The 24,247-nt window shown below is 43.4% G+C and overlaps 2 protein-coding genes across 5 annotated transcripts in view; one reads left to right on the top strand and one right to left on the bottom strand.

Annotated features, from left to right (window-relative positions):
• PITRM1 (pitrilysin metallopeptidase 1) overlaps positions 1-8,683 on the top strand; it is a 30,372-nt gene extending 21,689 nt beyond the window's left edge. Inside the window, exons 19-27 of the mRNA XM_053409455.1 lie at positions 35-200; positions 554-654; positions 1,870-1,990; positions 3,420-3,491; positions 4,830-4,942; positions 5,924-6,049; positions 6,849-6,994; positions 7,406-7,508; positions 8,120-8,683. Coding sequence (XP_053265430.1) covers positions 35-200; positions 554-654; positions 1,870-1,990; positions 3,420-3,491; positions 4,830-4,942; positions 5,924-6,049; positions 6,849-6,994; positions 7,406-7,508; positions 8,120-8,213 — 1,042 coding nt within the window. The 3' untranslated portion in view covers positions 8,214-8,683. The remainder of the gene's footprint in view (positions 1-34; positions 201-553; positions 655-1,869; positions 1,991-3,419; positions 3,492-4,829; positions 4,943-5,923; positions 6,050-6,848; positions 6,995-7,405; positions 7,509-8,119) is intronic.
• Positions 8,684-9,534: 851 nt separating this feature from the next.
• The window catches only part of PFKP (phosphofructokinase, platelet), a 61,583-nt gene continuing 46,870 nt past the window's right edge, over positions 9,535-24,247 (bottom strand). Inside the window, exons 17-24 of one of the 4 annotated variants that reach the window (XM_053409459.1) lie at positions 23,356-23,508; positions 18,750-18,902; positions 15,919-16,083; positions 15,163-15,224; positions 13,578-13,689; positions 12,699-12,798; positions 11,007-11,112; positions 9,535-10,113 (exon numbers count right to left, since the gene is read on the bottom strand). In XM_053409459.1, the coding sequence (XP_053265434.1) occupies positions 9,975-10,113; positions 11,007-11,112; positions 12,699-12,798; positions 13,578-13,689; positions 15,163-15,224; positions 15,919-16,083; positions 18,750-18,902; positions 23,356-23,508 (990 nt within the window). In that variant the 3' untranslated portion in view covers positions 9,535-9,974. Of the gene's footprint in view, positions 10,114-11,006; positions 11,113-11,478; positions 12,074-12,698; positions 12,799-13,577; positions 13,690-15,162; positions 15,225-15,918; positions 16,084-18,749; positions 18,903-23,355; positions 23,509-24,247 lie in introns of those variants that run through there. The other 3 variants (XM_053409456.1, XM_053409457.1, XM_053409458.1) reach the window with 3 other exon arrangements.

Here is a 24,247-nt window from a genome sequence, read left to right as displayed (position 1 = left end):
ATGCCTTTCTGCTTCCTCTCTCCACTTTCTGCAGCCCTCACTTTGAAGATGAGGAACACTTCAAGGTTCTAGTCAAGATGACGGCTCAAGAGCTCTCGAACGGGATTCCCGATTCCGGGCACATGTACGCCTCGATTAGAGCCAGCAGAACCCTGACACCAGCTGGAGAGCTGCAGGAAATGTTTAACGGCATGGAGCAGGTAAGGGGCAGCCGAGAGGAGAAGGCTTCCATCATTCTGGAAGAGGAGAACTGGCTTAGATGAAGATGTCTGATTTGTCTACCCAGCCCAGTGCTGTGCTCTCTGCATAACAGTAGCAACTCCACAGAGATTGAAGCAGTCTCTCAAGTAGCCTCTTCTGCACACTGCTGTTTCTGTTCCAACAAGAAATTGCTGGGAGCAATTCCCAGCAGCCATATGTGGGGAAGAAGCCCCCCCCCCCGGTTGTTTATAGTCACACCTTTTAAGGTCTCGGGTCTGCTTGGTGGGTTTCATTGCTTTTGCTTTACTATTCATTCCCTCTCTCTCCTCCCTGCTGCCCCAATCCCATTCAGGTGAGATTGATGAAGAGGATTGCAGAAATGTCCGACATTAAGCCAGTGCTGCGGAAATTGCCACGCATCAAGAAATACCTCTTAAACAGCGACAACATGCGGTGAGGCTCTGTTAATGTTCGTCTGATGTGACCCTAAGCTAGCCCCGAGTGGATTTCTAAGCCCTTTGCTGGCTTCCCCCCATACCTCCTAATGGTGAATCTTGCAGGTACACAACCGTGTGAGAGACAGGTATTCTACAGAGCATTCAGTTATCAGGCAGTCAGCATTTAAGAGCGCATTGGTCTGCCTTCTCGAGCGTCATCCAGGAATTACAGCATCCGAAGTCCGAAACTCTAGTGGCAAACTAAAGCATGAAATAAATTAAGATTTTTAAAAATTAATTGTAGTTTTACATAGTTTGGAAACACCACTTGTTGGTATGCAGGAGGGGGTGGGGTAATACATGAATTTTGTTGCTGATGCAACCATCAGCAACAAAGGAGAATTCTTGAGCACCCCTCCCTCCATTCACCCGAGAGAACACTGTTACTCTGTGTTCCACTCTTTGCTTGTTCGTTGCCTTGAGTTCCTTGGCCAGGAAGTTTCTGTATAAATGCAGTCGGTAAGTAATATACCACTTCTCAAGACTGTGGCCTTGGGAGTCCACAACTTTTGGCTGCTCAAACCAAAAATTCTGGTCTCCATCCCTCTTACCAGCAGGGAGAAGAAGGGAGTGTGATTGCTTCGGTTACTGCAGTTTGAACACAGCTCCTGATTTCAGGCAGTGGCAAGTGCATCAACCTAGCTTGGGAAGGCGTGGCAATGAGGGGAGTGTTGTGATGTAGCAATTAAAGTGTTGGACTGGGACTTGGGCGCCTGGGGTTCAAATCCCTGCTTGACTAGTGAAGCTCACTGGGTGACCTTGGGCCAGTCACTGCCCCTAAGATTGACCCTACCTTGCAGGGCAGGGCATGGCGATTGAGGAAGAACCATGTACACCACCTTGGAGCGAAAAAGGTGGGCTATAAAGTAAATAAATAATCTCCCAGCTTTGTAGCTGGGGAAGTTGCAGCACTGATGCCAGGACCACCGAAACCTCCCTGCTGAGCCTCTTCAGCTTCAGAGTTGGAGGGAAGCCTGGCTGCATACTGCCCTCGCCACGCAGAGCACTCAGAGACCAGAATTAAAGTCCACCCAGCATTTTTTAAAGCCGGTGATATTTGATGGCTAAACAGAACTCGACTCAGAAAATTGAGAAGGTGTAAAAGCACAGTTTGTTCCTCGCAGACGGTGTGTTTGTGCATGCAACTAGATGCAATTTTATTTCTGCCTAGGTGTTCAGTGAACGCCACCCCTCAGCAGATGCCACACGCTGCGAAAGCCGCCGAAAGGTTCATAAAGGGCATCGCCCGGAGTAAAAAGGAACGCAAGCCCGTCCGCCCCCATGTGATTGAGGTAAAGGAAGATTAGCAGAGAAAGCGTTTGCGTTGCAGGTGACTTTCCAATTCTCATGCAAGTGAGAGGCAGAATTGGCTACATATCCGGTGCATTTTTCTGTAGCTTGTGGAAATACAAATACTGCAACATGGGCTGTCAAGAGCACCTCCCCCTGCTCTCTCACATTTCCTTCCTGCTGTGGTTCCTAGAAATGTTAGCATGTTTCAAGTACTATTCTTTCATCCCTTCCAGAGGGAGCTGAGGCTGAGATGAGAAGGGGCAGTGCCTTTTGGTTCATTGATACTACAGCTGAATTCTACGTGTTGCTGATGGTGTCCAAATTTGATCTGTGCAATAGAATTTGAGGAGTATTGAGAGGGAGAGAAGACATAGACTGCTTCCCTCCAGAGATGCTGTTAGCTCGTAGAGGGAGATACCCCAACAGTGCTTGTATTTCTCCCCAGTGAGCCAGATAGCTTCTGGGAGTGGGATGGGGATTTAGATCAGAGCTCCAATAATGTATGAAGCCCCCTGCAGCAGTTTTTTAAAGCCAGAGGAGGGATGGAAGGCTGGGGGGTGTCACTTCTGATAGCCCATGCCACTTCTGCTTTGGCTGTTCTCATTGCCTAGGTGGGAGCCTGTTTCAGCCTGGGAGCCGCATTCCTTTATAGAGAACCTTCTGGGGGCCACATGCCAGAGTTGGGTGTGGGCAGAGCAATGGCCGTGACCCTTTTGTTGTTGTTGTTTAGTCGTTTAGTCGAGTCCTACTCTTCGTGACCCCATGGACCAGAGTACACCAGGCACGCCTGTCTTCCACTGCCTCCCGCAGTTTGGTCAAACTCATGCTGGTAGCTTCGAGAACACTGTCCAACCATCTCATCCTCAGTCGTCCCCTTCTCCTTGTGCCCTCCATCTTTCCCAACATCAGGGTCTTTTACAGGGAGTCTTCTCTTCTCATGAGGTGGCCAAAGTATTGGAGTCTCAGCTTCAGGATCTGTCCTTCCAGTGAGCACTCAGGGCTGATTTCCTTGAGAATGGATAGGTTTGATCTTCTTGCAGTCCATGGGACTCTTGAGAGTCATATCCCCATTCTCCATTCATGTATTATTACAGTGTAAGTTAGGCAGAAACACTGGGGGCTCAAAGCAGATGCCCTAGAGGGATTCAGCCTGGGGAGAGGGGTTTTTTGGAGAGCCAGATAGAAAGACACGGAGGGCCACATTTGGCCCCTGACCCGGAGGCTTCCCACCCCTGTCTTACATTGTAATCCTCACAGGGTACCCCAACATTAGCACTGCCTGCAGGACATGTTTTGAATGCAACCCTTAGTGTGATCAGCAGCAAAATATTGGACACAGCAGAAAGGAAATGCTTGGGGAAGCTGTGCTGGTTACTTGGGAGAAACCAATCGGATCTCTGTTGTTTCAACCAAGTTTTCTCTTTGTAGAAACCTTCAGACCCCAAAACCGATGGCAGTGAGGCGCTTGCTTGCTCCCAGATCACCAGGAAGCTCATTACGGTGAGTCTTAGCTCATTTGCCTTAGGTCGAAGTTGCCAGTATTTGTCACTACTCCCCAAATTGAGCCTTACTGCTCTGAAGATTAATGTGTTCCTTTATGGTCACTTTTTGGGGGAACCTGAAGCCTTAGCAGGAAGCTAAAATCGGGTAGAAGCTTGGGGAAGTAAAATGTTCCCCATCCCAAAAAAACAATTGTGAGTTGGTTTTTCTTTTAGAAATATTTCTCCATACTGGCTGGACAGAAAAGAAAAAACCACCCCAGTGGCAAAAATCAAGATTTCTTAGAGTTGTTTTGTTTGAGTGCTTTCTTCATTTATGAGAAGAAGAACGGTCAGTGATAAGTGGCTGGCAATCGAGGATGTTGTTTGTCACCTGCACAGGAAAAATGTCTTAGAACAAAAATGGCAATCCTGTGCCCTATTGTTGTTGGTGTCCAACTCCCATCAGCCCCTGTCTGCATAGCCCAGTGGTCAGGGTTGATGGGAGTTGGAGTCCAGCAGATTCTTGGAGCCGTAACTTTTCTGTCCCTACCCAAGAAAGATTTCGTTGTAGACCTCCTTCTATGTAAATTCAACAATGGCAGGTGCATCTAGGGTGCAATTTTTGCCCCACAAACTGGTTGGAGGGCGACGACTTAGCTATGACCCATCTCTGAAACATTTTTTGCCTCCAGAAAGTTCTTCAAAGTGGCATACAAGATCTTTTTTAAAAAAGTTGAATGGAATATAAACAGTCTGCTCTTGTATTCCAAAGATTGTCTCCTGATTTATCCCCACTTGGGCCTTCATAAAGTTATATTTCTAAAGCTACTAACGTTGCTGGGCTGTGTCCAGAAATTAGAGGTAACCCAAGCCCTGCCTTCATTGCTTATAAAAGGCAACGCTAGGCTAGGGATGGAGGGAGAAGAGAGTTAAGTTACATGCCAAGTGAAAGTGTATTCTGTTGTACGCCTGGGGAATGCACATCCCCTTTGCAAACTGTGCCCCCTTCAAATGTGGGGCTGTGCTGAGCTGTTCCTTGCCTTTGACAACTACTGCCCTTAAAAAACAATAATAGGGGGCATCAAATTCTTAAAATGCTTTCCCTCTTTTCCCTTGCTGTTGGCTGTTCTGAGCCCTTCAAGCAATCACATTGAGACTTTGTGGTCTCATTTTCTTCCTTCCTTCTCTCTCCCAGTAACCAAATGTAGAGTTGACTATTAACCTTTCTGGACTCGTTTTGATGCTCTTGAATGGGTAAGAAGAGGCGGTCACCTAAAATTGAGTGCCTTCGTTCTTCTCTCTACACACTCTTTGCCAGAGGTGATCTAAACGAAACACAATGTGACTTTTCCTCCAGGATCCCACTTTCCAGCCATGCCAGATGAAGACTCATTTCCTTCTGCCCTTCCCTGTCAATTACGTTGGCGCCTGCGTTCGGACAGTTCCCTTTACAGCCCCAGATCACGCAAGGTAGGATGATGGGAAGTGCTGCCAAATAGTGCGTGATCAGAATTGAATAAACTAAATATCCAGTTCCGGCTGTGTTGAGAACTGAATTCAGAAACAACCGACGGTGCTCTCGGGAATACGTTTGCTTTCAAAACACTGGGGTGTTTTCTGAGTTAGAGGCTGCTACAAGTAGTGCATTTATGTCTGGACTCACAGGCAGGGTGACCCACAGTGCACAAAATCAGGCTTTCTTTCCCCCTCCCTGTTTGCTCTGTGTTGCTGCCTGCTTCTCAGCTCAGGAGAGCGTCTGTGGGGCACAGGTGGGTTTGGCTCACAAGCTTTGCTTGGGGGTGTGGCTTCAGCAACACTGCTTCCCATTTGTGTCTTCAGGGGGCATTGCTGCCAAGGTAACGGCAGCTGATAAGGGACCACTTCTGAGCTAATGACACCTGCGCTCTCCTGGCACTCATTAGGTAGAGGCGCTGCTTTGGAGCAGCAAGAAGGAGCCAGGTAGCTGGCACTGATTCTGCCTGTAGGGTCCCCAGTTCACTCTCCCCAAGGGATGTCTAGGACAGGGGTAGCCACTGCTACTACTATCGTCCCTACCTGGCCTTGCTGACTGGGGCTGATTGGAGTTGGCAGTCTTGGCAGCAGCTAGAGGACACCATGATCTAGCAAGTGCATTAAAACTTCTACTTGGAGAAGCACATTCCCTTACATGCATAAGTCTCGTGCTTTTAAAAAGGAGAAAAAAAATGTGGTATGGAAATGTGGAGATCCTGACTTCTGTGGGGAGACAAGGTATGAAATCTTACCGAGTCTGAAATTTTGCCAATTAGGTACATTTGTTCATGCAGACTTAAATCTATTATTATTATTAATGAAAAAAGGGCTGGGGAGAGAGCATCTTAATCTGAATTGAAGAGTTGGAAGGTTCATCTAGCCTCAACCGCCTGCAATGCAGGAATCTCTTGTTCACCAACGATCTCTCTCTTTTTTTAGCCTTCGCATCCTCGCCCGGCTAATGACGGCTAAATTTCTGCATACGGAAATTAGAGAGAAAGGAGGTGCATATGGAGGTGGTGCGCAACTTGCCAGTAATGGCATATTCAGTTTCTACTCCTATAGGTAACTAGTTGACTGAGTGGAACCACAATGTCTTCCTTTGACTGTTCTTGGTTTTTTGGGGTTTTTTTTGTAAACCAGCATTCTCTGCCAAATAAAATGAGTTCAGGAACTGGAATTGTACAAGTCATTGAGTGGTAAAGGGAGAGTAGATTATTGCTATCTGCCCCAGAGCACTCAGATCAGTGCTTTTAAATTGCGAGGAAATCCCATAACATAAAAAAGCACGAACACGTCAGTGGTGGGAGAACTGCTTAATTGCTTTCCACTTTTGCAGTGCTGAACAGAATGCCAGCACTGTAAGGCTTGTAAGTGTTGGGATGTACTGAATATATGGATCAGGTCCTGAGGTCAGTGGCAGGGAAAGGCTGTAGCTCAACGCTAGAGCATCTGCTTTGCATGCAGAAGGTCCCAGGTTCAATCCCTGGCATCTCCAGGTAGGGATGAGAGAGGCCCCCATTTGAAACCCTGGAGAGTTGCTGCCAGTCTGTGTAGACAATATGGAGCTAGATTGGCCAAAGGTCTATTTCAATTTAAAACACATTCCTATGTTCCTATGATTTCAAGCTTTCTAAGTTCAGTGAGCCAAACAGATTTATTTGTTGTAAGAACCTGTTCAATACAATGTCGTTGGGACAGAATTACCCTTCAGAAGTCAACACTGCTTTTTAGCAGTTGGGTTTTCATCTATCTGTGATCACAGTGTGAGGCAAAGCTAGAAAAAGCAACCACTTGAACAAGAGCATTTCTCTGTAAAAAAAACTGGCTGTATAAACTTACCTGTGCCTTCCTTGCATTTTAGGGATCCAAATTCAATGGGTACCCTGTCTACTTTTGAAAAGGCCGCTGAATGGGCCAAGGCAGGAAAATTCACGCAGCAAGACATCGACGAAGCCAAGCTTGCCATGTTTGCATCTGTAGATGCTCCCCAAGCACCATCGGACAAAGGTATGTTGACTTCTCACCTTGGGATTGAGCCAAATGAGTAGAGTGAATAGCCTTTCCTGGATCAAAAGAGCCATCCGTCTGAAAGCCAAAATATGATTTTGCACGTATTTTAGTTATCTTTGATTCTTTTCAGTGGGGGAGGGGGGGCGGACCCAGTTTCATATGTCTAAATTGCAGCCAAAAAGAGTTTCTGACATTATCAGGCATTTCCAACATGGAGAAATTATCTAAAAGTTGTTGCATAATTCTTGGCTACATATGCCATTCCAGAAGAATTGAGAGTGATCTCAGTGCATTATGAAACATGTCTAAAAGTAGGAGCTGCAGGATGGAGGTGTGGTTTGCCACCTGCTGCTTTCACTCTTAAGAATCAAGTTAGTTTTCTTAACGTTTGTGAATTCTTCTTTGTAGGGATGAATACCTTTTTGTACGGGATCTCCGATGAGATGAAGCAGAGGCACAGAGAGCATCTTTTCGCAGTCTCCAAAGATAACCTCATAGATGCAGCCAACAAGTGAGTTTGTGTGCCTGACCAGGAAGTGTGAGACTTCTCAGATAGCTTTCCAAAACCCAAAAGGGGAGTGGGGGGAACTGATGTTTGCCACACAGCCCTTTAATTTTCAGGATTGTGGGTTTCCTGAGGCATGGGGCTATTGAATGGGATAATGGGACAAAACAGTTGGATGTGTAAAACTTACACAGAACCTAGATTTGTGAATCAAATCTAGCTAGTTGGATGGCAGTATGCTAAGGTGTCATTGGGACTGTGGTGAAGCCCTAGAATAACTCATAAGCAAGCCAAGCATGAATTGCGGACTGAGCAATGCGTACATACAAATATGCTCTACTTCTCCAGTTTGAACAACCCTCCAGCATCAAGTGAAAGGGAGCTTCAGAGACTTTGATGCTGTCTAAAATTAAAATGTTTTTCAGAATGACATGTGCTGTTCACTTTCTGAATTGCCCTTTATCAATAATGATCCCAGTGCAGTTTAAAACAAAAGCATCACTTTTGCCCATTGAGTCCTGAGAATTGGAGACTCCTAATATTCCCTACACTTATCCGCTGAACAGACAATTGCAAATGAACGGTAGACTAATGGTGCATGCTTTGTTGACTTTCAGATATCTTGCCACTGGGAAGAGAACAAAAGGACTGGCTATTCTTGGCCCAGAAAACCCACACACTGCCAAAGACCCTTCGTGGGTTATACGATGATATTTGCTGCCGGCGCAGATTAGATGCAATCGTGTGTGACAGATACCAAAATAACTTGGGGTCCTCTAGAGCAGTGTTGTCAGGACTGGACAGCAATACACTTGTGTCATCTTAAAGAGCTTGACTCCACAGTGGTGCTTACTTCTCAAGCAGGATGTCACCCTCTGTCAATATTTCACTATTTGCCAAGCTGAAGCTCTGGATTATGGTCCCAAACTAGCTCAATAACTGACTAATTTCCCACCGGAACTACTGTTGGTTCTGCCTAGCTGATCATGATTACGTTTAACTAGATGGTACCTAGCACTTTGTAGAAGCACACAATTAAGTTTTCTGTTTTCTTTAAATCATGTCTAATAAGAGTTAGGGTTTCCTTTTTTTTTAAGATTACGGTCATTGACCATCTTCAGTACTCTTATTTGAATATTGTGTGTTTCGACCTTGTGCCATTAAATATTTCCAGCCTCTGATGAGTTGTTCTGCTTAGTATCTTGTCATGGGACTTCTTCTTCCCGCATCAGGTAGCTCATCTTTAGAGACATCACAGCAGAAGGCAAGTCTGTGCCTGCCCCATTTTGTTGAGTGATGTAGTTGGCGAGAGGTTACTCCTTTCTTCCCTGGTGTTTTAGGTAGTAAAGGATGTACTGGCAGAAGCACTCATATCAATACTGGGAATTTTGAATACAGGGTTGCTCCTACCATCTTAATATATATGCAACTCAAGCAGGTGGTGATTTTACACATGAGATGCATTCCAGCTGTCTTGCTCCTTGGCCCCAGCCTACTTGGGTACCATGTGGCTGCTCTGCTAACCACACCGATTGAGGGCTCTAAGCATAGGGAGAAGTCATTTTTCTTCCAGAGCAGATCTAACAAGCTATCTTTACATCTGCTTTGGAATCCAAGCCACTGCAGGGGTTGTGGCAAACATTAGTTTTGAAGCTGGGGCCTCTCTTTGGAATTACAGCAGAGAAAAATCATAACCTTCATTTGCTACTTTTGCTCTTGCTCTTTAGATACCCAAGCAGCTGGAATGAAGTTGGTTGCACTACATAAAAAACTTGCTACACAAGCAAGAAATTGCCTTGTATTTGTAGGCCTTGAAATACAATGTTTTTTTTCCTTTTAAGAGCACGTTCAGCTAGTGCAGGTTAGCCAACGTGGCATCTTCCAGATGTTGCCACACTACAGCTCCTATCACCTCTGACCATTGGTCACATTAGCTAGGGCTGGTAACATGGGGTAGCCCTGAGAAGCTCTAGCCAGTGGGTAGGATGAAGCAAGCTTGTCCCAGGTTGTACAGAACAAATGACTCCAGAGCTTACTTTTAATATAGTATTTTATTCTGTTGGGGGACATATATAAGTTTCCTTTTTTAGTTTGACACAAAACTAAGCCTCTGTAACATACTCTTTAAGTGTAAACACTATCTGGTAAAAGTGCAAGAGATGAATAGCGTCACACGGAGTGCATAGAACCATTTTTGCACAGGTTATTGGTAAGGAACACATTGGTAAGTTGGGTTTTTTTGTTGTTAAGTTAGGCTCTAGGGTGTTTTGTGTGGTGTCTTTTTAAGAAGCCTAGGACAATACCAGGTAGAGAGTGTCTGTGATGGCGGCTTTTTGTTTTTCCACATAAAGTGCTGGTACAATAACTTAGATGTTACAAAACGAAGCTGCAACAAGTATTCTAAAGCATCGTTGACACACAATGAAGAGCTATTGCAACCTTTTAACAGTAGGACACCTTGGACCCGTCGGCTCACGCTTCTGCCTGTTTTGGTCTGAGCACATGCTCCAACTGGCCCGAATCTGACACATCGTAGCTGGTCTTGTATTTGGCCAGAATTTTCATCAGGGGCCGTAACTTCAGCCACCACTGTTCGCGGGGAATTCGGTGCCTGTTTAGCAAGAAAGAGGGGAAATGCTTTTAGAACTCATTTAAGCTTATAGGCAGGCTTTAAGAAACACCAACTGAGAATGCTGATCAACTTGAAACAAGACACAGGAACTTTGCAATAGGGTCTTGTCACACTGCTTATATAAATAGCTGGTTTATATGGAGAGTTAGTGCTAGTGACATGCTGTCATGTCAACTTGTGCCCAGCAGATAAACTAGCTGCCTATTTGCACAAGCTATGCAATAGGAGAGCCATTAGATCATGGAAACACACTCCCCTTCCTCCATTAAAACAAAGATTCTAATTTGCTGGTTTTGCTGCTTAGACAAGCAGTTTAACGCAAGTCTGCCAACATTACCATGGGCTCAGTGAGACTCTTGGCTTGTCTAGTGCAGGTAGCCAAAGCAGTCAAATGGCTCAGGCTGAGGTCTTTACAGATGCCACTAAATAATACTGCAGAAGCAAAATGTTACAGGCAAAGTTTATGCTCTTCCACTGGGGCATGTTGCTTCTCTTAAAATCCAAGCTTGGCTGGGCAAAAGACCCAGTAGAGATGATGCAGGGATTAAGAGAATTTTGAAAAATTCAGCAGCTGCCATGCTACCCAATAGCTGGGCACCACCCACAACAGCAACAGTACATTGGAAGCATTTGCTATTAAAAGATTAAAAAGGGGGTGAAAGAAGATTGTGTCTGGTTCAGCGCTGCCAGGTCCTTTTAAAAGAGAAATTCTCCTTTCAATAATCCCAGGAGGTTTTTTTTTGGGGGGGGGGGAGGGCACTTCAAGTCTAAAGTTGAACTAGAGTCTACCGTTTGTCCCCAAAGAGATACCAATTCTTAATTCTAATTTTTGTGTGGACGCTGTAGTTTTTTTCTGCACTGTCTTTACTTACACAAAGTCTGTTTCATCCTTCAGTTGAACCACAGGCTGGAAAATAAGGTTCCTCCGGCGCATTCCCAGGAGGCAAACACTGTCCTCAGTGTTGGCAAATACCCTTCCTTTGAATAAAAATATACATTTTCTCGTTTTAGCTATACAAAGAGTAACATATGGGAATAGTGTACAGGGGGGGGGAATGAAATGTTAAAGAATTCCACATAGGGTTTTAATTGAATTTGGTTAACTGAAATATTACAGTGAGGAACATCAACAAAAATTAGGGATTGGAACTGTGTTAGAGGGCATGGTTTTTAAATTGGTAATTAGAGTGAAGGAGAATGAATGAATAACTGGTGTCATTGGCCATAGTTAATTTTTGTTAGAAATTGTTCATCATTACAGTAGGAACTGTTCCTCAAACCTGATAAAATTGCACAAGAATGAAGCATGTTACCTTCGTCTGTGATCCGTGCAGCAACCAAGAAAACAAAACAAGAAAGGAAGAATATATGTAACTCACGCGGTGCATTCCTATGTTTTTACAAATTATTGTCAGGAACTTTTAAGTCTTGGGGGGTTGGGGTTGGAATTCTGAGATTACTCACACATTTTAGCACAGTTTGAGGAGTCTGTCATAATCAAAAAAAGTAGAGCTGGGATAGCCAACATGGTGCCTTTCAGATGTTTTGAATTATAATGCCCATCAGCTTAACCAGCCAGAAATTATGGAAGCTGTAGTCTAAAACACTGGACAGCACCAAGTTGACTACCCTGAAGTAAAATATCAATCAGCATGACCAAATCATGGCAAGCTTTGGTAATTTGCCTAATATTCTAAGAAATCTGAAGCCTTATCCTATGCAGGTTTACTCAAACAATGTACCATTAGAATTTGGTGGATCTTACCCCCTGAGTAAGCTTGTCTAGACTTAGTTTTGCTCAGAAAATTAGAAGTCAGTTAAGTGGAAGGATTCCTTAGTAACTGACGGGTTTTTACTTAGTTCTGTTGCAACAACTTGAATGTGGCTTGATATATAGAATACCATGAGGTATACCTAACATGCATGGATACTTTAGCCCCTGTAAATAAAGAATTGTGGATTAAGTTTTCTGAATTATCAGCCTCAAATATTCTTGATAATGCAAACAACCTTGGTCCTTAACATGCCTTTTCAAAAGAAGAAAGGGAGCTGGCCTAATTGGTTAAGAAATATTAACGGCCGCTTGTAAATGTTTGCTATATTACCTTTTAATAATTTTATGCTGTCTTTCTGCCCTGAAGTGGGCCTGCAAAGCAGTTTAGAAGCAATATAAACTATGAAATCTTTTTTTTAAAAGTCAAGAAAAAAATGTAAGCAAGCAGGATTAGATACTGTAAAAGCACATCAAAACACAGCCTGCTTTCAAAAGGCCAACAGTGATTCAAGACTCCAGTCTTCAAACTAGAAGAGCACTGTACAAATGAGGTGCCATTACTGGAAATAGACAATTCACTTGTCCCTGGCTTCAATATTGCCAGCAAGTTAAGGAAAAATAAAACAGGGCAGCTAAGCCTTTTTTCATAGATGTGATAACATACAAGAGAAGAAACAGGTGTGCCTCACAGACTCAGTATCACATGTTTGGCACTTTCCTATTGATGTCAGCAGCTGACACTTTAAACTAGTTAATTTTTATTTTTTTAATGCCATCAGCATTTCCTTACCTCTTCGATAGCATTCTTTGAGTTTCTTGGAGAGCCAAAGTACAGCTTTTGCTGAAATTTTTGTCCCAAAGTTTCTGTCAAATGGCGAAGGAGCGCCACCCTGTGAAATTCAACGTTAACAGTGAGTTGAAGTTTTAAGACTCTGTTCAGAGTTACAAAGCAATTACGAGACTTCCTGCCTTGCACTTAGGGGGAAACTGAGGCATTGCCGCATGCCCATAATCGTGGACATCAACTAGGGATCCAGGTTGGAAGATTACCTGCACTTGCAGTGAACTTGGTCTCCACTGAACAAAGGCAGCATCATAAATAAATGACTGCTTCTACATACAGTTCTTTGTGCAGCATCAGATAGTTATAATTTAAGTCGTACTGACATACAGAGCTGCGAGACCTCAATTCAATGGTTGTGGTCCCAGTGCAAATATCTTTATACCTCCGTGTTACCAATGAATTAGTATTAAAACTAGTTAAATGCTATTAAACTTAGAAGTAGAGAATTGTAGAGTTGGAAGGGACCACAAAGGCCAATCCAGTCCAACCCCCTTGCAAGGCAGGCAACTTTCACCCACCCTGAGATTAAGAGTCTCCTGCTCTGCCAACAGAGCTATTTGTTACGTAATACTATCTGCAACACTGAAGTAGGCAAAAAGGTCCCTTTCAAGCTATGTAGATGTATGTGCATCTATGGCAGATTTTGTCCCAGGTGATGGATGCAGAAATTAAGTACTGGAAGCCATGTGCCCTGCAGCATTTGTCCTGGGAGGTTTCCAGTCCAGGAGGAAACATGAAACCAGCTCCTGCATTCACAACTGCAGCACTTAGAATAGCATTTTAAGCCTCCTGCTTTATCCTGGAGAATTTGTAAGGTATTCCTACCTGCTGCATGTGACCCAATACGTTCTTTCTGCAATCAAAGACTCCTTTCCCTTCTTCGGAATAGAGCTGGTAAATGAAGTCAGTTGTGTAATTCTCGCTACTATTTTCATTCCTGTACAACACAAGCATAAGTGTGGTTGGCTTATATTTATCGAGTTACATGTATATCCTGCCTTTCTTTCGTTATGGAACCCAAGTCTTCCACACAGGCACAGACCAGACCCAAACATCCTGAGGGAATTTCGTGCCCCTAAACTTGACTCTCAAACAAGTAACGATAACAGCGGTGCAAATACAACTGAAGAGAATTGTCAGTACTAATCCCTACAGCTTATCGCCTTCAAAACTGAAATAGGACACTACATTAAAAAAAAGCTGTCCAGCTGCAATGTGAGGACAGGGAAAGAGATAATGGCTGAGCATATGTAACTGCCCTTTAATGAGGCGCAGTGTTGGCGTATGGCACTGACACCTGAGCTGGCTCGGGTCTAATTGTAGTCCCAGCCTGGCCTTTTCTTAAGTTTGTGTGGCTGCTGGAAGCTGCCTGCCATTCCAGAAATTTCTTGTTATGTCCTGGAGTGAAATCTCAAATGGCAAGGACTTAGCCACTGCCCATGGTGGGCTATTGCACTGCTACTGCCAACCACCACAAGCTCACCAGGGTATGGGGGGTGGGTGAACTGACTTAGCAGCCAACATAATTTTCAAGGGTGCCCCCTTTGGACGTGGAGATGGCTCTGTCTATACTATACTATGCTAGGCTCTCTCTCTCGGTTTTTTTGATTTACAATAGTATGTGCAATGTCTCTTTTTTCAAGTTACGTTTTCTACAGGTCAGTTTCATTTGTTGAGACATTACTATTACATTGGGAAGAAAAGGGGGGAAGAGGTAGAGGGGGCCATGGTGGGTAGGGGTGGGGTCGGGTGGTAATGTTTCTGTTTTACTTAAGTATGTGTGGGGTTTTGTGTCAGTGTCCTTTGTGCAGGTTCTCTTTGCTATTCGCTTGTGTTCCTTTGGTGGTAAGAGAAACTGGGGCTGGCCTAGGGTGCAGTTGCTTGTTTGTGATCGGCTGTGGTGATACTTGTTTACATGTGTGAGTGGGGTGGGTGGGTGTTTTTGAATCAGGTTAGCCATATTGATTCGTATGCTGTTGATGGATTCTTGTCGTTGTCTTGTTGGGCTGTATATGTGATAAAAGGGAGCCATACTGGGATGAAGGTGTCTTCTTCCATTTGTCCCCGTGTCAGTTTTAGTTTATTGGTTAATTTTTCTAGTAAGGCTGTTTCCCATACTATTTGGTACCATTGGTCCATGCTTGCTCCTATACTAGGCTAGACTATTGGTCCAACTATTCCAGTCTGGTCTCCTATAACTGGCAAGAGCTCTCCCAAAAGTTCAGGCAGAAGTCTCTGCTGTTCCTTTCATCCGAGATCCTGCACTCTGGGATTGAACCTGCACTCTGTCAGTGAATTACAGCACTTTCCAGTGGTGACATTTGCCATTCTCCTCTCCCCATCCAAAGTACCATCCCAAGAACAAATTAACTTCCTTTTACAGTGCACTTTAAGTGAGCAGTCAGCTTACCTCAGCACCAAACCACGTTGAATGCTGGTTTTCATCTTTTCAGTCAAATGTTCCACGTTGGCCTAAAAAGAATGCATCATTTATGACTGTGAGTCAAGTGATGTAAATTTGCCCACTGCTAACCTTTGCTTTATACAGGGACGCGGGTGGCGCTGTGGGTAAAACCTCAGCGCCTAGGACTTGCCGATCGCATGGTCGGCGGTTCGAATCCCCGCGGCAGGGTGAGCTCCCGTCGTTCGGTCCCAGCTCCTGGCCACCTAGCAGTTCGAAAGCACCCTTAAGTGCAAGTAGATAAATAGTACCGCTTTATAGCAGGAAGGTAAACAGCGTTTCCGTGTGCTGCTCTGGTGCCGGTTCGCCAGAGCAGCTTCATCACGCTGGCCACGTGACCTGGAAGTGTCTGCGGACAGTGCTGGCTCCCGGCCTCTAGAGTGAGATGAGCGCACAACCCTAGAGTCTGTCAAGACTGGCCCGTACGGGCAGGGGTACCTTTTAACCTTTGCTTTGTGCACATCCTTAAGGTGGCCTGCCAGACAGAAATCCCATTACTTTATGTCACCCCTAATGCAACTCTAGTCAAGAGAGAAGAGTTCTCATGTGCAGCGTTGAGCCATTAGCCAGTGAAAAATCTGTTGATATACCTGCTCCACAGATATTGAATTTACATATTATTACTTATTGAGTTCAGTCCACATTCTGCCCTTCCTCCCAGTGGAGCCCAAGGTAGCCAATAGGTAAAATATAGGATCTGCATACCTGGAGCTCTCGGATATCAAATTTCTCTTCAAAGATGTACGCAGCATCAGCTCCTGCTGCGAGGGCACCCATATTTGCCAAGTAGCCGCAATAGCCACCCATAGTTTCAATGATGAACACACGTCGCTTTGTCCCACTTGCCGACAGTTTGATTCGGTCGCATGTCTAGCAAAGAATGGTCTATTAGTGACTTTCAAACCAAAATGCTCACCACCCTTTAAGGATGATATTTTAGTATCATTCGGACCACAACTGCTTCGTTTTTATCATGTACCATGAGAACTAAAAATAATTAGTTCAAAAACATTTATCTGAGATTTCCACAAGTCATCTGCAATGCTTCACACAATATTAGGTGAAACTTGGCATAAAAAAACAGTAGTTTTTTTCAGAAAATCTTACAAATGCCATTTTTCTGGAACAAAAATCCATGACTCCTCTTGATTCTTAGATTTCAACATAAGCTGTGACCGAGATCAAGCCTTTGCTATCAGTCAGATGGTTTCCCCTCTAATGATACGGGGTTGAGCTGCAATCCTAACCCCACATTCTTGGGAGTAAGTCCCACTGACTTTAACAGGACTTACTTCTGAGTAAGCATGGCTAATATTGTGCTGCCAGATCCAAAGTTGCTCTTCAGTACATATAAGAGAGAGGACCATTTCCAACTGCTCTCCCCTTCATCTGCAGCCCCCTCCCCAAAATACAATATATCCCCCAACCTTCCAGATCTGATTTTGGGGGTAAATGTAGGAAAGGAAAGCAAGAAAGGCCCATTCTAGAAACACTGTTCCATTCATGGAAATAAAGTGTATATAACTTGCAAGGAAACAGATGTTATATACTTTATAATATATGGATCCGGATAGAATTGTTACTTACACTTTACTACCTTCTAAAGCAATCAGTTGGGTAACTTAATAGTCTGACATGTGATATATATTGTCATAATATTAACTAACAGTTTCTTCAACTGCCTAGTTTATAGGACCATGTGTCTTGGGCAGGGAAGGGAGAGAACTGAAGGTGGTCGACCTAGCATACCCAGTGCTCTGAAAGATTCTTGCAGCAGAGTGGAAATGCTCTTGGGCACATCCCTACTTCTTACGTTTCAAGAACAAAACGTTTCCCTCCAAGTAAATAAAAGAGACTGAGCTATACCAGCTTCAGGGCTAGCTTGAAAGAGTTGGAGGAGTGGCAAAGTGTTGGGTCCTTCAGATCCAACTGCCCTGAGACTTCCGGGCATGGGGCAGTACAGTGATACCTTGGTTTACAACCACAATCTGTTCCGGAGGTCCAGTTGTAAACTAAAACAGGTTGTAACCCAAGGTGCGCTTTTGCCAATGGGGCCTCCCCCCAAAAAACTGGGTTGTAATAAAAAAAATGGGTTGTAATCAAAAAAAAGGGACACACGCTTCAGGGTTTGATGTGGTTGTAATCCAAAACGGTTGCAAACCAAGGTACCACTGTATATAAATTCAATAAATCATCATCATCATCATCATCATCCAGCCTTCCTCTGGTCGACCTCAGCACACATATCCTTCTCACCCCATCACCATCTGGAGCTGTGACATTGGAAAATTTCGCACTGCAGACAATGGGAATCCAACATCAGAACTGCCCTCTATGAAGTCAGAGTTTTCTCTTCCACCTGGAGAAGATCTCATGGTTTTGATTGTCCCTAGAATGCAACCCCCCCCCCAACCTGGCACCACGGGGCCCATTTATTTAGAACATCAAAAGCACCTGTCTTTGTGCTGGCTCATCTTTACTCTTCCATAAGGAGGGAGTTTGATGCACAGCTGGCAGCCCTAGCCTCTAGGATCAGTGCTCTTCAACCTTGTTAACTCACCCACATATGGAAACCCAACTCCCATCATCTTTGGCCTGTGGATGATGGGAGTTGTGATCCACCAAAGGTTAAAGAACACTGCTTTCAGCTGTAGGAGACTGTGCCTTTCTAACATCTCTGTTTTGATCTTACAACACTCTTCTGAATTCCTGCAGGATAGCAACCACAAAGGAAGTATCTTTAATAACAACAACAGTAGCTTTTTCCAGGGGTACTCAAGCAGAGGGCCTTCTCGGTAGTGGCACCTGCCCTGTGGAACGTCCTCCCATCAGATGTCAAAAAAATAAACAACTATCTGATGTTTAGAAGACATCTGAAGGCAACCCTGTTTAGAGAAGTTTTTAATGACTGATGTTTTAATGTATTTTTACTCTTTTGTTGGAAGCCGCCCAGAGTGGCCAGGGAAACCCAGCCAAATAGGTGGGGTAAAAATAATAATCTAATAATTATTATTTATTATATGCAGTACCAGCACCTTTTTTCTCTCCAAATGTTACAAGTGTGGCACTTATTGTAACAACTTCATGGTGAGTACCAGCACCTTCCCCTCCAAAAAATCACTGATGATGATGCTATAATAATAATAATAATAATAATAATAATAATAATTTGTTGCAATTAAATGCTCGTGCCACCTTTCTGCTCCAAAAATGCATAGTTAAAGCAACTAAAATTTAGGGAGCTAAAATGATTGACGGTTGGGAGCATAACTTGGCATTTTGACTTCCTTCTGTGCAATCTTCTAGCACATCCTACTTGTTCCTGTCCACCAGCACCTGCATTTTATGGGCTGATCTTGTTGAAGAGATCTGGTGCATGGGATCCTGGCTAAATTTCAGGAGTTTCGATGCAGTGACCTTCAGAATTTGAAAACACAATTTTGATTCAGCACCAATAACCTAGTCGCATAAAAACAAAGGGAAACGTTTCTTCTCTTTCGTCTTGCAGACATGGGTTTAAGTATTTTCCGTCTTACCTCCACAATGGCGTTCAGGGAAGTGTCAGCACCGATACTGAGGTCAGTGCCGGGCACATTGTTGCTAATAGTAGCAGGCACAATGCAGATAGGAATGCAAAACTCCTCAAAACGGGGCCGTGCTTCAAATAACTGCAGACAGCCATCGAAGGCCTGAAGTGGTGGTACAAGGAATGATAAGCAACACGCTTGGTGCCCTGGCTTTGCATAGTTACTGATTAGGCATTATGCTAGTGGCTCTTTGTGCGTGGCAATGGAAGGTCTGACTTTCCGAGGGTGCAAAGGCTTCCCAAGCTGGTGATTTTAAGAAGGGCTTCGTTCATGTAGACCCACCAAAGGTTGCTGGATTTGCATTGGTGCAGAAGAAAGATCGGCAGAAGTTAGTAGAAAGGTGAAACAAGCAGAACGTGGAAAGCACAGAGAGACTGAAGTCATTTAGTAGTAAAGGAAATTAGCAACAGTTTTGTTTTCTGAAAGGTTGAGGAAAATAACCATTGAGGTTATTTATACCCTGCTTGTCAAACTCAGCTTTCAAAATGGATTAGGAGCACGGAAGAAGCTAGGCACAGCTTAGTAGCCGGCCATCATTTGTGGGCACTACTAATCTTCCTCTCCAGTTTTCTGTACATGCCACAGAGGCTAGGGACAGCCATATCATCACACTGGGCTGTGGAGAAGGCCAAGGCTTGCCAAAGCAAAGCACGACATGAGACAACTCTTCTTCTATCTTCAAAGTCAAGGGGACAGGGTGTTTCTCATGTAATGCTGAACTCAGGCCACGTGAGAGGGCCAAAGCAAAAGGTAAGCAGATTGGTGAACGCCTGTCAAGAGCAGCACTATTGCAAGATGCATTTATCCCTGACAAGATGCATTTAAATTCTTACTTCTGAATGATGCAACCACTAACTTAACAGAACTGAACTTTTTATATAGCAGTGTTCTATCAAGTGATGAAAATCTTCAGATTTTGGCCGTGTGGTTCTATTTTATTCATTCATTCCTCTCAAAGAAGTTTCTCCCGGAAGTATAGGCACTAAATCTCCCACTGCAGCTGGTGCAGAAATAGGTCGCTGGCTCTGACATGCCATTCACACCGTATAACATCTGCTGAGGGAACTGTACTGGGTGCCAATATGCAACCCTACCACAAGTCAAGGATTTACTTTTAGCATTAAAAGCCCTAAACAACTTGGGACAAAGTGACCTTAAGGATTGCCTTTCCCAAATATCAGTGCCTGTCAACTACACTCCTGCATTGTACTGTATTCACTAGAAAGCAGGCTTTTAGTGTTGCATCTCCAGCCCTCTGGAATGAGTTACTAACTGGAATCAGACAGCCCTGAGTATTTTGACATTTGGGCAGCTAATCAAGATATTTGTGTTTAAGAAGGATTTCCATGAATTCTGACTCAGTCATTTTATTTTACTAATTGTGTGATTTTAGAAATGCTTTCGTTGTCTTTGGTTTACAGAGTGCCTTTTGCATTTTATCTTATTTTATCCTGTTTTTATCCTTGTTAACTTTTGGTTGTGAAGCGATTTATAAATCTGCAAATTAAATGTAAAAAACTTATTCACATTTATAGTCTCTATCCTTTGCACTGTCAATGAGCCTGATGGTTGAATAGGGAATTGAGCCCAGCCTCCCTAGTCGAGGTCCAACGCTAACACATATCACTATACTGATACCCAGTTTGATACAGAGCCAGTAAGAAGCGTGCACTGGGTACAAGTGTTCAACCAGTTGTGAATCTACTTAACAGTAGTTTTGTTCAGCCAACAAAATGAAATCAAGATATACTATGTCCATGGCATTTCCATGATCTACCAAAGTAGTCATTCTATCATTAAAGGAGAGATGGTTGTGTGGCAGGACCTATTCTTGATAAATCTGTGAAAGCTCCTAGTAATCAGTGCATTCATTTTTAGATGCTCACAGATGGACTGCTTAATAATATGTTCTAGACTAGAGTTTTGCCAGGTATCAGCATCAAGCCAACTGGTCTGTGGTTTTTTAGATCCACCTTTCCCCCCTTTTTGAAAATAGGTACATTTGTCTCTGTCCAGGCTCTCAAACATTCTCCAAGAATTCTCAAAGATCACAGAGAGCAGTTCTGAAATAAACTCTGCAAGCCCCTTCAGCACTTTCAGATGTACTTCATCTGACCCTGGAGACATCAACTTATTTAAAGTTGTTATGTGTTCTCTTCTCCAGCTATTTCCTTACCTATCCTGGACTGCAAATCCATCCATATATCATTTGTCTAACTTTTCCTGAAATGGGAGTTGAGTAGTTCTACCTTCTCTTCATCCTCTGTTAACACTTCAACACCTTTCCTAAACAGGCAATTTGCTTGTTTCTTGACCTTCTTGCTCTGAACACAGAATCTCTCATCCCCCTTGAATATTGTTCTCCTTCAAAATTTCAGGCCATGGGATTGTACTCAATTTTAATCTGAGCTCTTCCTAATGTTCAGGGTACACCTCCAAATACACATAATTTTCACATTGCTTACTGTTACAAATTCCAACATGATGCAGTAACTTTCTTCCCAAGGTTACAAGCCATTTCACTTGGGCAGTAAGACTTGCTCAACTGGCGATCAGTTGTGGCCTGGAGTGGCCTTCAACAGAGCGGCCACCACAGTGGAGGAGGCAGATGAGCAGAAAGAGGTGGCTGTAAACTAGAGTTGTCTTTTTAAAAAGCACAAAACCAATCACTCCTGAGCCCAAGATGGCTGCAGGGAATGAGAAAAGGAGACAGAGAGGGAAGCAGAAAGGAAACAAGATGAAGGACAGAGAAACTGAGGGGAAAAGAATGGTGAGAGAAGAAAAATGGACAAAAGGACAGAAAGGTTAAGATCTCACAAAATCAAATGTAACAGCTAGGACTATGAGAGAACACTCTCAGATGAAGACAGGAAAGGACAGGTGAGAACAGGTAACGGCATTGCAATTCTCAACTATGTTGCACTTCCTGTCTTCGGACGACAGGCGGCAGCCTGATGGGCAGATGCCCAAGGCCAAAATAAAAGCTTGAAAGCTAAACCTCCATCTGGAAGCAATATATATGCCAGTGTTTTTAGAACTTCCTTTCTTCATCAACATCTTCCAGGTTGCAGAGGATTCTGAGGTATCTTTAGGGCACTTGGTCAGTTCCTGTGTGGAGCAAGCTGTACCTGTTGGAAACGGAGTATGCATTCCATAATCCTCAGTGGCTGAACGTGGTAGCAGAAGATCACAGTGGTGAGAAACCTCTCTTCCTTACCACCACCGGAATACCATTTGAGAACTACTGACTGAAGAAAACAAATGCTAAACCAGCTTCCCTCGTATAGAAGCCACAGCGATTCTAAGATGGTTCAGCTTCTACTGAAAGAAATGTAGAAACTACCATCTACCTACAGTCTAGTCCAACTTAGTGACACCTGCATTTTGAGAATAATGCGAAAGAAGGAGAAACCATTTCTTTCAGAAAAGCAATCTACAGGTCCCAAGAAAATCCATGAAGCAGAGAGGATAACAAAAAAACATGCAGGAGACCATTACTCACCTTAGTTTGCCTATAAAACTAGAGGTGGAGAATGTTATGTACCAGAACTGGAAATACGTTAAGTGTCTTGTGAGAAAGAAAACTTTAATTGCCAAGAATGACATCAGCAGGAAAAAGCAGAACTGCTTTGAGCTCTCGGTGTCTCTCTTTTTGCACCTAATAAAGCAGGCTTGCACCTATGAAACCTGTTACAATCAAACATGTAAATTTTACAGGGTTCTTTAAAGATTTATATAGCTCATTGCATGTCGCTGAGGGATGCTCTGCCTTTCAACACATGTAAAAGCAGATTTATGACAAATCATAAAATGTTTTGGAGACACCAGAAAGAGCAGTTTGCCAAACAGAATGGAGAAAAGAGGCTGCTTGAGGAAAAACTACAACAAGTGTCCTTGGAGATGGAGAAGCAGCAGTGCATTTATTTTTCAGTGTTGCGACAGCAATCTGCTTTGCAATAATCTAGAAAATTCTATTTAAAATGGTAAATCCTCCATCAGAAATCCTGAGCATGCTAGCCATGAATTAAAGTCACACAGATGTGCACAAGCACATTGGAGGTGTGATGAAAATAAACAGACTTCTTTCTATCCTCAGAGAGTAAATAGCCAAAGAGTGATGATTAACTAAAACCATTCACCCCAATTCATAATTTCAATCTTTTAAATGCCAAATTAACTGTGAGCTTTTAATGGTTATCTGTCTTTGCTGCTATTTTCTGACTGGATCCGTTATTATATATGTTTTTACATTGTTTTAAGTATTTGTAAAAAACCTTGAAGATCAAATTTTTGGAAAGGTGCGATATAGTTTTTGTATGAATGAATAAAGTAAAAACGTAGTTTTCAAACTTTCTGAAATCGATGGGCTAAAAAAAAAAATTCTTTCTCTCTCTCTCTGTGTGTGTGCATGCACGCACATGTATTTACACCTAGTTTCTGCCACAATCATATTTTGGGGGCGTTCTGGTTCACAAAAGTCTCCAGCTCCAGCCGTAGTCAGCAGCACCTGGGATAGCTATGTTAGTGAGCATGCACCAAGAGAAGAGAAACTTACATCAGTGATAGTGTTCAGAGCAGTGTCTGCACCAATGCTGAAATCAGAACCCGGTACATTGTTGGATACGGTTGCAGGAACCATAACCATGGGAATACAGAACTCGTCAAATTTCTCCCGGGCAGCGGACAGTTCCAAAAGTCCCAAGTAGGCCTGATGGGCACATGTGGTAACGAATGCAGAATTAGAGGGGACAACAAGAGGAAAAGGCTTGCAACATGGATGGGGGTTGGACAGAGGGGTTTGATTACTGTATCACAAACACGCACATGCTGGAAATAGTGGTTTGTTTGGTTTTTTTCCAGAGAGTCAAAAGTGATTTGAAAGAGGGAATCACTGCTCATGACACATTTGGTATACAGGCTTTCGCAATGTTTCAAAATTCTGTTTCACTACAGATGTTAGTAGAACAGAAACAAATGTGTACTAGATGGGAAGTGAAGCCTCTCTCTCAACTCACTTGAAAACGACTATCTATTGCCAGCCACAGAGATACACTAGGAAAGGCCAAAACAGAATATATAAGACAACAGACAAGCATAATGCTGTAAATACATCTAAGCATTCCTCCAAGTTTTGTATAACACAGAGAATAAAATCTTACAAATTTAAGGTCCCCCCCCATCAATCCTACATGGATGACATCAATATTTCAATAATGTTGATTAAATAACAGGATTACGAAAGCCATGTTTAGGAAAGTTGGACTCCTGAACAGGAGTTTGGCTTTCAGAATTGGCACCATGCTGTGGGAAGATTAATTAAATGCAATTCATTAAAAAAATACCCACTGCATAATTCTAAGCATAATAAGATACATGAAAATAGAAACCCCGCATAGAGTTCCAACTCCTACTACATAACTGTAACGTAACTTAGTTAATATCTAGAC

The sequence above is a fragment of the Podarcis raffonei genome, chromosome 12, assembly GCF_027172205.1.
Source record: "Podarcis raffonei isolate rPodRaf1 chromosome 12, rPodRaf1.pri, whole genome shotgun sequence".
NCBI classification, from domain to species: domain Eukaryota; kingdom Metazoa; phylum Chordata; class Lepidosauria; order Squamata; family Lacertidae; genus Podarcis; species Podarcis raffonei.
The sequence above is the reverse complement of the archived record's forward strand: the minus strand, read 5'-3'. Positions and strand labels throughout refer to the sequence as shown.